General features: G+C 43.5%; 1 protein-coding gene across 4 annotated transcripts in view; it reads right to left on the bottom strand.

The window, feature by feature from the left end:
- The window catches only part of NME7 (NME/NM23 family member 7), a 94,015-nt gene that overhangs the window by 1,521 nt on the left and 79,100 nt on the right, over positions 1-13,394 (bottom strand). The window contains exon 12 of one of the 4 annotated variants that reach the window (XM_075513474.1): positions 329-4,508. The exons of the other annotated variants lie outside the window; for them this stretch is intronic. Within the exon in view, the coding sequence (XP_075369589.1) occupies positions 4,479-4,508 (30 nt within the window). The 3' untranslated portion in view covers positions 329-4,478. Of the gene's footprint in view, positions 1-328; positions 4,509-13,394 lie in introns of those variants that run through there. 4 annotated transcript variants of the gene reach the window in all.

The following is a 13,394-nucleotide window of genomic DNA, read 5'->3' as shown; positions in this document are numbered from 1 at the left end:
GCAGTAGCTACCCCAGCCACATGCCCTGCAGCCACCCACTGAAGAGCCCCAACTAGTCACAGACCTTATGACAGCTCTGCTATCAAAGGGCTGCACCGCACCCTCCCCCAAAATAACACCCCAAAAACCCAGACATGTTCCCCCCCCCATTAGAAATGCTGCTGTAGCTCTACAAGGCCTGACAAATTAAAGCATTAACAGGCTCCAGGATGGTTAAAAAAAACCAAAAAAACCCAACCAAACAAACAAACAAACAAAAAAACCAAAAAAAACCAACCCAAAACAAAACACCACCAAAAACCCGCCAACCAACCAAACCCACAAAACCTAACCCCAACCCCCCCACACACACAACAAGCAGGTGTAGCCTTTTGGCTGGCCAGCCAGCTCGCCCAATGGCACCAGTATTTTTGGTAGGCAACGGACTTGATACTAAAACGACCTTTCACAAAATGCTGCTGACACAGCCTCACTGTGCTAAGTGGCCGGTCAAAAGCCCGGGGGCAGCAGGAGGGCAAGGGAAGGGTGTCAAGATGTGACATCTCATCAACCCAATTTAAAATTAGTATTGCTTGCAAGATTTTTTTTTTTTTTTTAAAATCTGTGCTGTATTGCCTAGGTAAAATCCATTCTCCTCAGGAAGGCATTGCTTTCCTTTCTGCCTAATAGGACATTACATTATAAACTGCCAGTCTGAACGTGTTGTTCTTTCTGCCAGATTGGCTCAACATAGTTAAGTGTAATTGTAGCCATTAAAGTGAATTTTATCTCCTTTCTTGTTGATACAGGACACGTGGATTCAGGGTTAGAGAGACACAAAAATACTAATAAATAAAAAGGAAAGAGAGAGAGAGAAAGAGAGACAGACCGACCGACAGACATTGAAGGACAAGAGCCTTTAAGGCTGTGTCTGCATGAACACTTGCACTAACACAGACCAGCTACCAGTTTTACAGCTCCAAGTGTTGGCACTTCTGGGCTTCTGTTCCCAGTTTGGCCGAGGGCAGCTGGCTGGCACGGGCCAGGCATGACCCTCGGCATGTGCGGGGAGCTGTGCCAAGCACAAAGAAAAAAGGCCCAGCACAGTGGAGTCTGCTCCTCTGTGGGTACTAACTCTGGGCCCAGCCCCAGCCTGGGGCCCTGATACATCTGCTGCCACCACAGGCCCCATTTCCCTGAGATGGGGCAGGTTTAATGGAGCTGCGTCAACTCCCACCGCCGTTTCCTGGCCTCCCTGGGGGTTAGGTAATGATCCACCCCTGCAGCACACACTGATACAGGTGAATGCTGTCCTCGCCCAACTCCTGCTCACTTGCTATTGGCAACAAAAGGCATTGCGCTATTTTAGTCCTTAAAAGCCCCTGATTTTGTGGAACCAATTTTCCCAGGCCAGGCTGAAAAACCTCAGCTTACTTACTTACTTACAATTGAGGACGGAAAACCTCTTCCTCCTCAGTTAGCTTTTATTGGATTGTTGAAGATCCACACAGACTGTACTGGCAAGGCTTGAACATCAGAACAAGCACACTACATACTGTATAACGTGCAAAACTAGGTGCCGGTATGTTCTCTTTATATATAATTAGCTTTATGTGGGTCAGCTGCCACCCAGCTCCCAATAAAACCAGTTAAGAGGTGGCATATCTGTGGTACACATAAAAGATCCTTCTCTCCAAGAACCTCACCCTTGGGAGCACTGCAGCGCTGGACAAGAAACACCAGAAATAAGGGCCATCTGTTACCCCACTCACACAACACCACATACGGTGTTTTGCAGAAGAACCAAGACCAAGGATTTCAGCACTACCAAGAGATTTGGGGTGCCTCCATCTTATGAGGCCCCACCTGGAGACAGCTTGAAGAACCCCATTCTAAAAGCACCAGGTCCTTTTCCAAGGGGATCCAGGACTTGGAGGTACTTGCACCGAGCATCCAGACAGGGGTTAGGTATTGCAAAGCAGTCTATTTTAGGAAATACAGTTACTCCCTTTCCCAGGGTCCAAGTATAGTATGAACCACAGAAAAGGGAGCTGTGCCTGTATAAAACATCTCAACGAGCCTCACATTTGACCTAGGGCAAGGTCAGCTTCCCTGAGCCAAGCACACCTCTGGTCTTTTTACAGGACCCAAAGGTGGCAGAGGACAAACCCACACCAGGAACTGATCTGAAACCAACCAAATGCATTTCACAGAAGCCACCCTTCAAATGCTGCTAACATTCAGGTGTGTTCACTCCTTCCCAGGGATGAAACAGGGTTAAATTTAACATCAGTACTCTCCTTACAGATCCCAGGAACCATCCATCTACCTACTTTATAGCACGCAGCTATGCCTGCTCTAGCTCCTGTTCAGGGACAAATAACAATAATGCTCAGGAAGTAATAATAGATGAAGAACTGGGACCTTCTGGCTCTGACCCTATAAAATGGTTTGCTGAGGAGGAGCTGAGAGCTGCTTCAGTTCCATGAAGTTCTGCTTGAGTCACACGCACTCTCTGCAAAACTCACATTAATGAAGTCGGCCGCTCCCTCTGAGCGCTTCCATGTGTTACTGCAAAGTTTCAAGAGTTAATACAGCAGGCAATGACAAAATCCAGTCTAATGCCCTGGCTGAGCGCAAACTATTATCATCTGAACAATGTGTGCCCTAAGAGCATGGAGAGGCCAGGCAAAATTAAAAAAAAAAGGGGGGGGGGGGGGCAAATCAAGTGAGGCAGCTAAAGATCTTGGTAATAATGCAGGACCCAGCACAGGCGCAAAGTGTAAGAATTACAGGCACCTACAATTTAATTCTCCTTCTGCCCAGAAAGCAAAGCAAAAAGCAGTGCTGATGAGAGGTGCCAGCTGAGCAGCTTTGGAGTCAGAGCTTTTGTCTACACAAGGACAGGCCAAGGTACACCTTGAGCGGTACCAGCATATCATACAGGCAAGCATTCCTTACAGCTTGCCTCAAAGAAAACCCCAGCACTGAAAGGGTACCTCAACGTTCATGGTCCATTCCCCTTGTTCCCTTGGGCTGGCAGTTTTTTATAAGAGACCCTCTTAGTATCATTTATAGCAGAAGTAAGGGGGCTGACAGGGAGACATACTAGTAAGAAATATGCTGAGATCACAGATTCATTTCTCATCCATCACCAGAAAGGTGATGGCAATTTCAATCCTTCCTCATCTCTGCCGAACCAAAACTGGCAGCCGGGAGATGGAAGGCTTTTTCATCCCTGTATTCATTTAGAGCCTGTCAGTCATCTCAGTGCCTTTCACACAGCTGGACAGACACTCACCAGCAGCCTCTCCCCAAAACCACTGCAAAACTGTATCTCCTTGGTTCAGTGTAGGTATCCAGGCACATGATCCAGAGAGTCTTTGCTGACCTAAAGTTTCAGCATCAGCACACTCTCCCTAAACACGTAGATCTTATAATTTTTTACAGGTTATCTCAGTCTGAGGTCACTAGTAGGAACCAAAAATCTCTCTTTGCCCATTAATCTTGGTTTGTACATCAGCACAAACCTGCCAACTCCATTAGCAACTGCACTTGCTAACACCTAAAATGCATTTCAGCTACAGTTCACTCAGATGACTCATACAACTAAATCATTAGATTAACACACCAAAACCCCACGGATTCATACCATCCTTCCAGCCACAAGCCTGAAATAAAAATGGTTGTCAAAGAAGAGGGTCTACTTACTCACTGTATTATTTGTTCTGAAAATAATTATTTTCCCTCATGAACCTGAAGAGGGTTTAGTCCCAGGAAGTTTGTTCAAAAAAAAAAAAAAAAAGGAATGTTAGTCACTGCTGCCTCTCTCTCTCAAGCGTCACGCACTGTAAGAAATAAAGCCGGTCAGGCTGCCCAAGGCAGAACAATTTGTACACATGCACTTCAGCTGTCCAAGTAAATTTCTTAAGTACAACTGGGACAAAAACCCTTATGAACCAAAAAATAAAACTTTGCAATGGAAGGTTTTATTAAAGAAACACTACAGGATAACATAGAGCACATTCTGCTTTTATGCTATGTGCTGTTAACACAGTCACCTCAAACACTGTGTATGGTTATGGTCAATTCTGAAAACATAGTGAAAGAGAAGGGCAAGGGAAGCTATTTGGAAATTGTACCATAAAATAAAAGATTAGAGAAATCTGAATTCCAAAGAGGATGTAAATGAGAGGACAAAACAATAGTTCGTTACACCACAATCAAAACACCAAGAAAGCAAGTTTTATGCTATTTACTCTGTAACACTACAAGAAAAATAAGTGAACCCAAAAACTTGTTTAAAATAACACTGTTGTTTTTACATCATACATAACTACTGTGCTCAGACCACTGATTTCTGAAGTATACATACTTGTAGAAGGTACAGGTTCACTGAATCTCCCCACTCCATGGCATAAGCCAACTGCTCAGTAGCTGGGGCTGAACATATTAGCCCAGGACTCCCCCTCCTCCTTTAGCAACATCCTTGGGTGCCATCAGAACAGATCACTGGCCTGGTAGAGCCACTGAAATGAAATAAAATGAAAGGTCCTGGCTCCCATCACACAAGAAAAACTACAACATGACAGCAAGTACTATTTTCCCAAGGATCCCAAGTAGCTCACTAAGTCACCAGGATCACTGCCTCTGCACTTCACACTTATCTTGAGGAACACTTGCCTGCCCCAAAATCGGGAGCTCCTGTGAGCTCTTGTATGATGCCCTTGAACCAGTCAGCCTAGGTGCAGTCAACACACTAGGCACACCACCACAGATGTCGACGCAAGCTGCAAACACGTCCTGAACGCTGGATAAAAACACTGAAAAAGGCCCCTGCTGCTAGTACCTGAAATATCTAAGTAAAGCCTGGTTTGGATGTATTCATACAAGCCACAGGCATTGTGGGGGCTCTTTGCCAATGCTGAGCTAAGGCTCTCCAGCCTACTCAGAGAGCACCGAAAGTCATCGTCCTCACGAGCTACCAGATTATGGCCAATAGAGGAGGAAGTGGTTACAGAGAGAGAACAAGAACATGTTTCCACCCACATCACGGATTCAAGCGAGGATGGAAGCAACAAGCAAATAAATGAAGTAGAAGGCAGCAAGCATTTAAAGCTCTTCCTGAGCTATTGGGATGTTCTGCAGGGTAGTATTTGGCCGGGGAACCCAACAGGCTACACCTGGCAGGAGGGTAAAAGTTATGACAGATAAGACAGTAACAAAATATCCTGAAAAAAAACAACCAACCAAAAGCACCACCTGGTCCACAAGTAGTGGCCTTGCATGCACCATCACAAGACCCTGTGTAGACTGTGGCTCCCTGTGCTAACAGGAAACATCCCACCAAACTAATGGCATAAATTCTCCCAGCGTAGTGCTCAAAGTGCCTTCTGAGCAACGTCACTGAATCTAGAAAGCTCCACTCCCCTGTGGAACAGGTCAGTATTAAGAGGCCAAGAGCTCATTTCAAGTCTCAGCAACCCTCTGTGATTTCAACACTCTTGCTGTGTGCTAAACCATTTACCGTCATGACAGGACTAGACTCTTGACACCTGAGTGACCAAGTTCCTATTCAACAGCTGGACTGAGTAAGGCAGCTACCAGAGAAAGCCCACAGTTCCTGGTTTGTGGCTGGATAGTCTCAGCACACTGTCTCCCCAGCAGACCAGCAGTAACTACCACTGACACCAACGCGGAAGGAAACTTGCCCACTTAGCAACCCTGGCCACTTATGAGAATTGCCTCTTGCTCAGAGACTTGCCTACATATCTCAGTATATCTCAGACATACTTGCAGATATATCATTCCTGCCTATATGCCAATGCACTTAGGGTTAAAGAGGAAGAGGGAGAATCCAGCTCTTGGTGAAACCAGAAGATGCTCGGTGACTTCGAGGAGCCTTAGACTACAGCCAACACCCTTTCAGGTGACCACTGCCATCTTGTTCTGTGTTTGCACAGCTGCTAGCACAAGATCATCACAGCCAGTGTCTAAGCCCTCAGTATTATCACAACACAAAACCAATACTCGTATGACACTACACTTTGAATAGTTATTATTACTTATGAAAGAGGAAGTGGTTTCTAGAGCTTGATAAACTCTTAAGATATCCCATGGTGTTAGCATCTACGAGAGATAGGAAATCTTGTTCACCAGTCTTCTATCCATATTAACATGCGTTTGGCTTTGTTTTTTTCCTCCCATGTTCCACATACATTTCAACACATGTATGTAGATAGCCGACTTAAATTCTCCTCGTAACTACTGCTAGTTTACAGTAGTCAGTCAAGGAGGTTGCACTGATGAGAGAAGGGGTAAACCCTACACAGAAAGTACCAATATAGCTAATCATTTGCCTATTTGACCTCTGAGAGAGAGGTGGGAGGTGCAACTGGCTGAGGTCAATAATAGGAATCCACGTAAAAATATATTTGCATCACACAGCAGTGTGTGCTACTGGACAACAGTGCTTCTCTTATCCCAAAAAAAGTTGCAGGACCCCTTGCTCAAGAAACGAAAGGGGATTCTGAGCTTCTACGTGACTGTGTAACTACAGTGGCCCCTTACTGCTTTTGCTGTATAAACTATTCCCCTGGGCTTTTTTCTCTTCTTTGCTGTAGTCTGCCCATCGTGCAGCTGAGTTGCAGCTAAATTGTTGCTATGCTTCAGCTGGAGGAAGAGGGGTAATGGAAAGAGGACCTGGGCTTTTTGGTTCAAAATGAGAACATGCCGAGGGAAAAAAAGAAGGCAGCAGCCTCAAAGACACAAACTGGGCCTCAGATGAGTTATCAAGAAGTGTCATGCCTTCCCTCTGCCTTGACCTCCTCTCCACAAAACTACCTTGCTCAGCGCAACATGAACACGTGCCAAAAGCCAAGCCCTGGTTATCACGCAGGTTACCTTCAGGATCAGGTGAAACTTAAAGAGCTTTGGGAGCTGCTTGGTTCACACTCGTTAACTTCTCTATGGCACTTATAAACCTCAGACTTGGCAGAACAAGAGGCAATTGGACCTCGGATCTTACCCAGAAGTGGAAGCACAAGAGCTGAACTATTTCACAACTCTGTTTAAACAAGTCCCTAGTTTAGTTTGCCTGTCTGACCCACAAGTATAATAATTATACAACCTATGTTCAAAATTAGGCTGCAAGTGACCTAATAATACCATAATTCATTTTATTTTAAAAAGATAAATCACCAACATGTGTTCAAAATCCATCCCTCTATTATCGCTATTTTCAATTTTAATTTCTCTTCAGATAGGCCTAGGCAAAAAGATTACTTCATTCTCTGTACAAGTATATATACAGCATCAGGAAACACTGTGAGACAGAATTCCAGTGCTGGCTAACATCCTCTGATATGCAAAAACACCACCAAATAAGATGAAGTTTTCCTACGCTCCAGATTCTTTCCAACCTGTTCCCACAGCTGTTGGATAAAAAGTCTCAGAAAGTGAAAATGGAGAAGCACTTGAATCATAATAACCATTATCTGACAGATCATTTTGTACTAGGAGAGACTGAAATTTGCAACTGACAGACAAAAATAGCTACTGCTTTGATGAAAACTTGCAAAAAAACCCGCCAAAAACCAATCTCACCCAAACCCTCCAATTTTTTATTTCTTTTCACTGGAGATGATTAAAAGCATCTTACCCTGGATTATGCAGCTCAGTATGGGCCCCTAATAAAAGACTTCATTGCAAAATTGCCGTATGACTGAGTGAAACAATGGCTTCTTTATTAATATTTTAAAGACTCCTAAGGGAAATGCTGTACAGCTGAAATGCCCTCAGTGAAAGGTTCATTGCCATGCTATGCACTTCTGCTGTGTAATGTTTTACAAGCTGCACTGCCCTGTGAATGGGGAGAGTTAGTTCTCAGCTGGTAGAGGCAGCTTGCATAATACCAGACAAGTTAATCAGTAACAAGCAATGCAGGAGACCTTTGTTCCGAGTGTGACATACACAAATTCCACACTAAGCACATTGATGCTTCTGAGAGTTACTCATTGACATGCTTTATTAAATTGCTTGGACTATACCTTGATGCACCAAAAAGATTAGTTTAACAGAGCTGCATCCCTCTGATGCCTTCCATCCTAAACAGTTGCACTATAACCTCAACCCACGCATTAGCTCACTACCGGTACGAAGGCATTTCCAGGGTGGATGATAGCAAGCACTTTGCAGCACACCCATATGTCAAGACAATGGCAGTGGGCAGGCAAGGAAGCAGCAAACAGAAAAACGCAAGCTGGCAGTCAGCAGAGCGCTTCTGTAACAGGACTCTGTTCTTATGGAAATGGTTACAGGAAACATTTGTCGTGTCCCCCCGCTGCAAAGCGAGTACCCCCCGTCCACTCTGAAGAGCTTCCTAAAACACCACCCTCCCCCCAGCCGCCCTGAATAAAGGCAAAGGGAAAGGAGGCATAAGGCGTGCTTCTGGCACTATTTGGAATGCCAGACCAAGGACAGCTGGCTTCTAGCAGGTGGACGACATGCTGCACCAAAAGCCCAGGAGCAGCCCAGCTCTTAACACTCGTCAGAGCATTTAGTTAATACCAAGTCTGAGGAAAACGATGCTGGTTTTCATCGCCCACAGCACTTGTCTGGACAAAACACATCTGCTGAACTGGCCCATCCTGTCACCGCTTATCGTACAACATCACCTCCCTCCCCAAGGCTGGATCCAACCAGCTGACCTTTCAGTGCCAGAACTTGTGCGAGTCTCCATCCATCAGACCGCCATAGCTGATCTGTACAGCTAGATGATATTACTCGTTTGCTTAAATGCCTTAGAAGCAGTAAGCCAGTCTCACTGGTGCAAGGCTGAGCAAGGGAAGGAAGAGCTTCCAGCAGTACATGGCACAGTTTGCCAGTCCCCAGCCTCACTCTCGAACACCACTGCACAGCTGAAATTCAAAGAAGTGATAGGGAAAAAAACAACCATCGTGACAGCTCTCTCAGGAGACAAACAAAAAACACTCTTCTTTGATAACAGCAAAATCACCCCCTTCGATAGGTTATTTTCATGTCTGTGGATGCCACAAATAGCTCTGAGGCAAGGGAGAAGGCCAGCAAATGATACTCGAGGAGGTCCTTGCTACTGCCTTGCTGGAAAGCTGCCTCCGACACTGAAAATTGACACATCTCCCTCCACAGTCCCAGTCCCCAAGGTGGAGCCTGACGGCACCCAGCAGCCATGTGGAGGCATGCACGCAGCACCCTGAGGAGTCAGTGGAAAGAGCGCCCGTGGGGACGCAAGACTGAGAAGGCAGTTGGCACATCCTCCACTCCCATGAAAACTGGCTTAACAGCTCACCCCCTTCGCAGTTTCACACATTGCCTACCAGACACACAAAAGCTTACACACATGTAAGCACACTCCCACAGCAATTGCTACGTTATTGTCCACTAGAAGAATTAGTCACCTAATAACAGCACCTTCCTCGTCAACAGGGAGAAGGTTATTTCACCCAGAACTCAAATTTTACCCATCACACAGCAAATCCTTTTTCATGCATATCTTACTGAGGGCAGCATCCTCTCCCTCTATGTATAAGTACACACACACATATACATGTATGACTATTAAGCATTTTTTAATTATGCAAAGAAACCCCATGAGACTGACCGATTGCCTGAAAACCATGGCATAGGAACATAAAGCTAGTGTGGATAGGTCAGACACAGCAGGGTGCACCTCAATGGAGAGACCTTTCAGCTTACCCCAGACATGTGCAGTCTATCATCCCCAGAGTGTTGCTGCAGTACAAATGTCCTTATGGAACTGCTCACAAAAAAAAAAAAAAATTACCTTGAACTGCACAGTATGAGCAACAATTTACAGGCAGAGCATGCCAAAACCCAGAAATACTGGTTTTGTTATAACTGCAGGTCTAGGCTACCAGTTTTTTTGATAGTTGCAGATTAGGTGGATTCCTGCATAATCTGAAAGGTACTCAGCCACTTGTGACCCAAAGAACTGAGGTGTGTGTACAGCACCACCTCCTGTGGAAAGTTTTACTCACTGTACTTCCAGTGATGTGAATAAGGCCTTCACTGACTGATTTTAAATTTGCCTTCACTCTTTAAGGAGGCACATAAACTGTGAAGTCTGGTAGCCACAATACCCTGTATCAAGTACTTCGATTAAGACTAGTCCAGGAATGACTAATTTCAAGAAGACTTGTTTTGTCTAGAGAATGATGATTCATCAGATCCAATGGTTTGCAAGCTTCTATTTCAACAAGATATTTATCAGAAATGTTCCTCAGGTCAAAGATGGTGAGTTGAGAAACAGAATCATCTTTCACCACGTGCACATGAGAGACACAAATGCAAAACCATCTCTAGTCTTAAATAGAGCACTTACTTGGCATATAAAACATGCATGTTCCAGTCCTTGCTCTACCTGACTCAGAAGGAACGTGAATGCAGGTGAGTACTGTAATTGTTTGCTTACTCCAAATAGTACCTGTTTTATATAAAATAGAAAAAAACTGACGAGAGGTAGAGCAGTACTGCTTTGGATGTGGGAAACAAATGCAAATCCTTGCTCTGAATGAATGTCCTATGCAACATCAGTTGATAAGAAAAAATAAGAAACTGCTGGTTTAGCCTTACTCACAAAACCCCATCATCTCATAAATACTCGCTATCAGACTCCCTTCTCTACTTCGTCCTTTCTTTCCTCTCCCCATTAAAATGGGAAACTGATGACAAGGCTGAGAAAACAGACTATTCTGAGCTATTCATGTCTATCCATTGTCACTTGTGAAAATACATTTTGTACTGATATGAGGACACATGAGTCTATCAAGTGAGTAAATAAGTGCCTGACCCAGTAAGTCAAAGAGATCATCCAAGAGGCTTCAGGGCAACATTCACCCTTCTCCTGTATCACTAAACTAGGAATAAAAGAAGCAGTTACAGCTTTACAACCGAAAATACACTGATTTTTCTGTTGTGACCAGTTGTGTTTTAGGCTCAACTGTATCTCTCCTCCTCTCTTGAGCCAAAGTGAGTTATTCATTAATTCTGGTGTGCTTCAGTCACTGTCTAAAACATGAAATAGTTTGCAGAACAAAGACAGGAGTTAAGAGTCAAACTAGTGGGAGCAAGTGCTAGTATTTGCTTTTGGGGTTTGTTTGTTTGTTTGAGGGTTTTTTAAGATTAAAAGTGAACTTTCTTTTTTCCAGGTCCATGGAAAAGAGGTCTAACAAAAAAAACATTGAAAAACTGCTGTACTACATTAATGAAATATAGTGTTCTAAAACTAGGTGCACAAGCTGACCCTTACTTAGTAAATTAGTCCTTGCTGTTCCCAAGACAGCGTTGTTCTCTATCCTTTCCCCAAGTACTCCTTGGTCATGATTTTTGGGAGAAAGGCCAGTGACTGTCAACTAAGTATGAAGCACCAAAGTCGCCTAGAGTTTGGCTATTAACTTCAGCAAGCATTTGATCTAGCCCTCAATTACCTCTCTCATCTCCTCTAAGAAGTCTCCATTTGTGGACAATCAGACAGCACCTGCCATTGCAAACGCTTTTCAAATTTCAGTTAGATCTTAAACTGTGGGTGATTAAAACTGCAGAGAAGGGTAGAGACAAACAAATAAACAAAACCCAAAACCAAACAAAAAACCCCCCAGAAAACACCAAAACCAAGCAACCAACCCCCCCAAAACCCCCACCAATGTATATGTAGTCGGAATTGGGGGGAAAAAAGTGTTAGAAATTTTGTGTCATTATTTGTAATAATGATTCTACACTTTGCTTTCTAAAATTTGTTGCATTTAGTATTTTATTTTAGAGAAGAGAAATATAAATCAGAACATCTTCATTCAGAATTTCAGAGCCAAACACTTTCATCCCAAAATTTGAAAAGTGGCTTAGCCAAGCTCAGATAAGATCAGCACCAGAGTTAGAAATGAAACTCTGGAGTTCCTAGCTCTTGTGCCTGAATTCAGATTTACAAACTTACTTTTCATCAGCAAAACAGGAGTGCAAGAATTTGCATATAGGTTGGGTTTTGGAGCTATACTGGGTAGTAACTGCAGCAGAGTATTAACACTGTACAAAAAACAATGCCACCTGAAGAAAGGAAAGAGACTGCTAGGTATGAACTAATTTTCTTTGGCGTCTTAAAAAGGATCCTTCATCTTTGTAGTATAAATCTAGTAGGTCAGATTTCTCTCTGAAATTTAATCCAGATGACTCCTCTACTAATCACTTGTCCTACAGTGATACTGTAAAGCTTTTATAGCAACAGCAGCATTAACATCTCAGCAACAGCAACATCTCCTACCAGAACATGGACATAACAAACACACACTAACTCCATATCGAAAGAAGCAACTTCCACTGCACCAACATAGCCAAGGTCATTCTCCTCAATGACAAGTGCCTTACCTATCTCTGAATTCACCTCCTCTGAGGCTGAGAATAATTGCTCTGTTAAACTCAGTATATTAAAATATGCAGTTATCCATTAAAGAATGAAAACATTCACTACCATTTACTGAACAGCATACTTCTTAAAAATGTTAGTCTGCCTCAGTTTCCTTCTATGGTTGTCTCGCATGCCACACAGTCACTCTGCTCTAGCCCAGCACATACAGCACTGTTGTTATTGGGGCTGAGGGGGGAGAAAGGTCTGCTTTCTGCTTGCCAGCAAATGAGACCTCTGTGACCGGATTTGAGCTCCTCTCACAGAAAAGCTCACTTGGGAAGAAGTCCTTCCCAAGGATGACCTCTGTGTATACTGTATCATTTCTTTTTCATCAGTTGTGACAAGCCCTTGCACTTACGCAAATCCAGAGGTTATTTTTTATTTTGTTTACCTAAGTTTTCAGGCAACTACATTTCTTACAGAACACAGATCTAAAGATACTCCAAGAATTAAAGTGTTAGCAGTAAAAAGGTTTCTATAGTTTATATTATAATGCTTATTTGCCAAAAAATCAGTATGAAACATTCACTGCTTTATTTAGTCATTAAAGAACATTGACTGATGTCCTTTACAACTGCTGGCTTACCCTGGACTGTTATAGAAGAACCTACAGACAGATGAAGAGCCACATTCTGTGTACAATTATGCCTATGCTAAAAAAAAGATTTTAGACCCCTCTCCCAAAAATATACAATCAATAAATGACTGTTAAAATGACCAGTCTGCAATGGGAACTGCAAAGTTTGTAGTCAGAGTAATACAAGATCAAGAACTTAGCTTGTGATTCAGCTGTGGGATTCAAAGGACAAACACATGTAGTGGAGACCTTGAGAAAGAACTCCAGCCTCAATTTTTGTTTTGGAGAAGCAATTCAACTGCTTTGACCCACCCACCCACCTCACTTATCATAGCTGTAAACTCAATTTAAACAACCAGCAAAATGGGGTTATACCTGCTT

The sequence above is a fragment of the Mycteria americana genome, chromosome 1 (genome assembly GCF_035582795.1).
Source record: "Mycteria americana isolate JAX WOST 10 ecotype Jacksonville Zoo and Gardens chromosome 1, USCA_MyAme_1.0, whole genome shotgun sequence".
Taxonomy (NCBI): domain Eukaryota; kingdom Metazoa; phylum Chordata; class Aves; order Ciconiiformes; family Ciconiidae; genus Mycteria; species Mycteria americana.
Note: the sequence above shows the minus strand (reverse complement) of the source record. Positions and strands in the feature narration are given on the sequence as shown.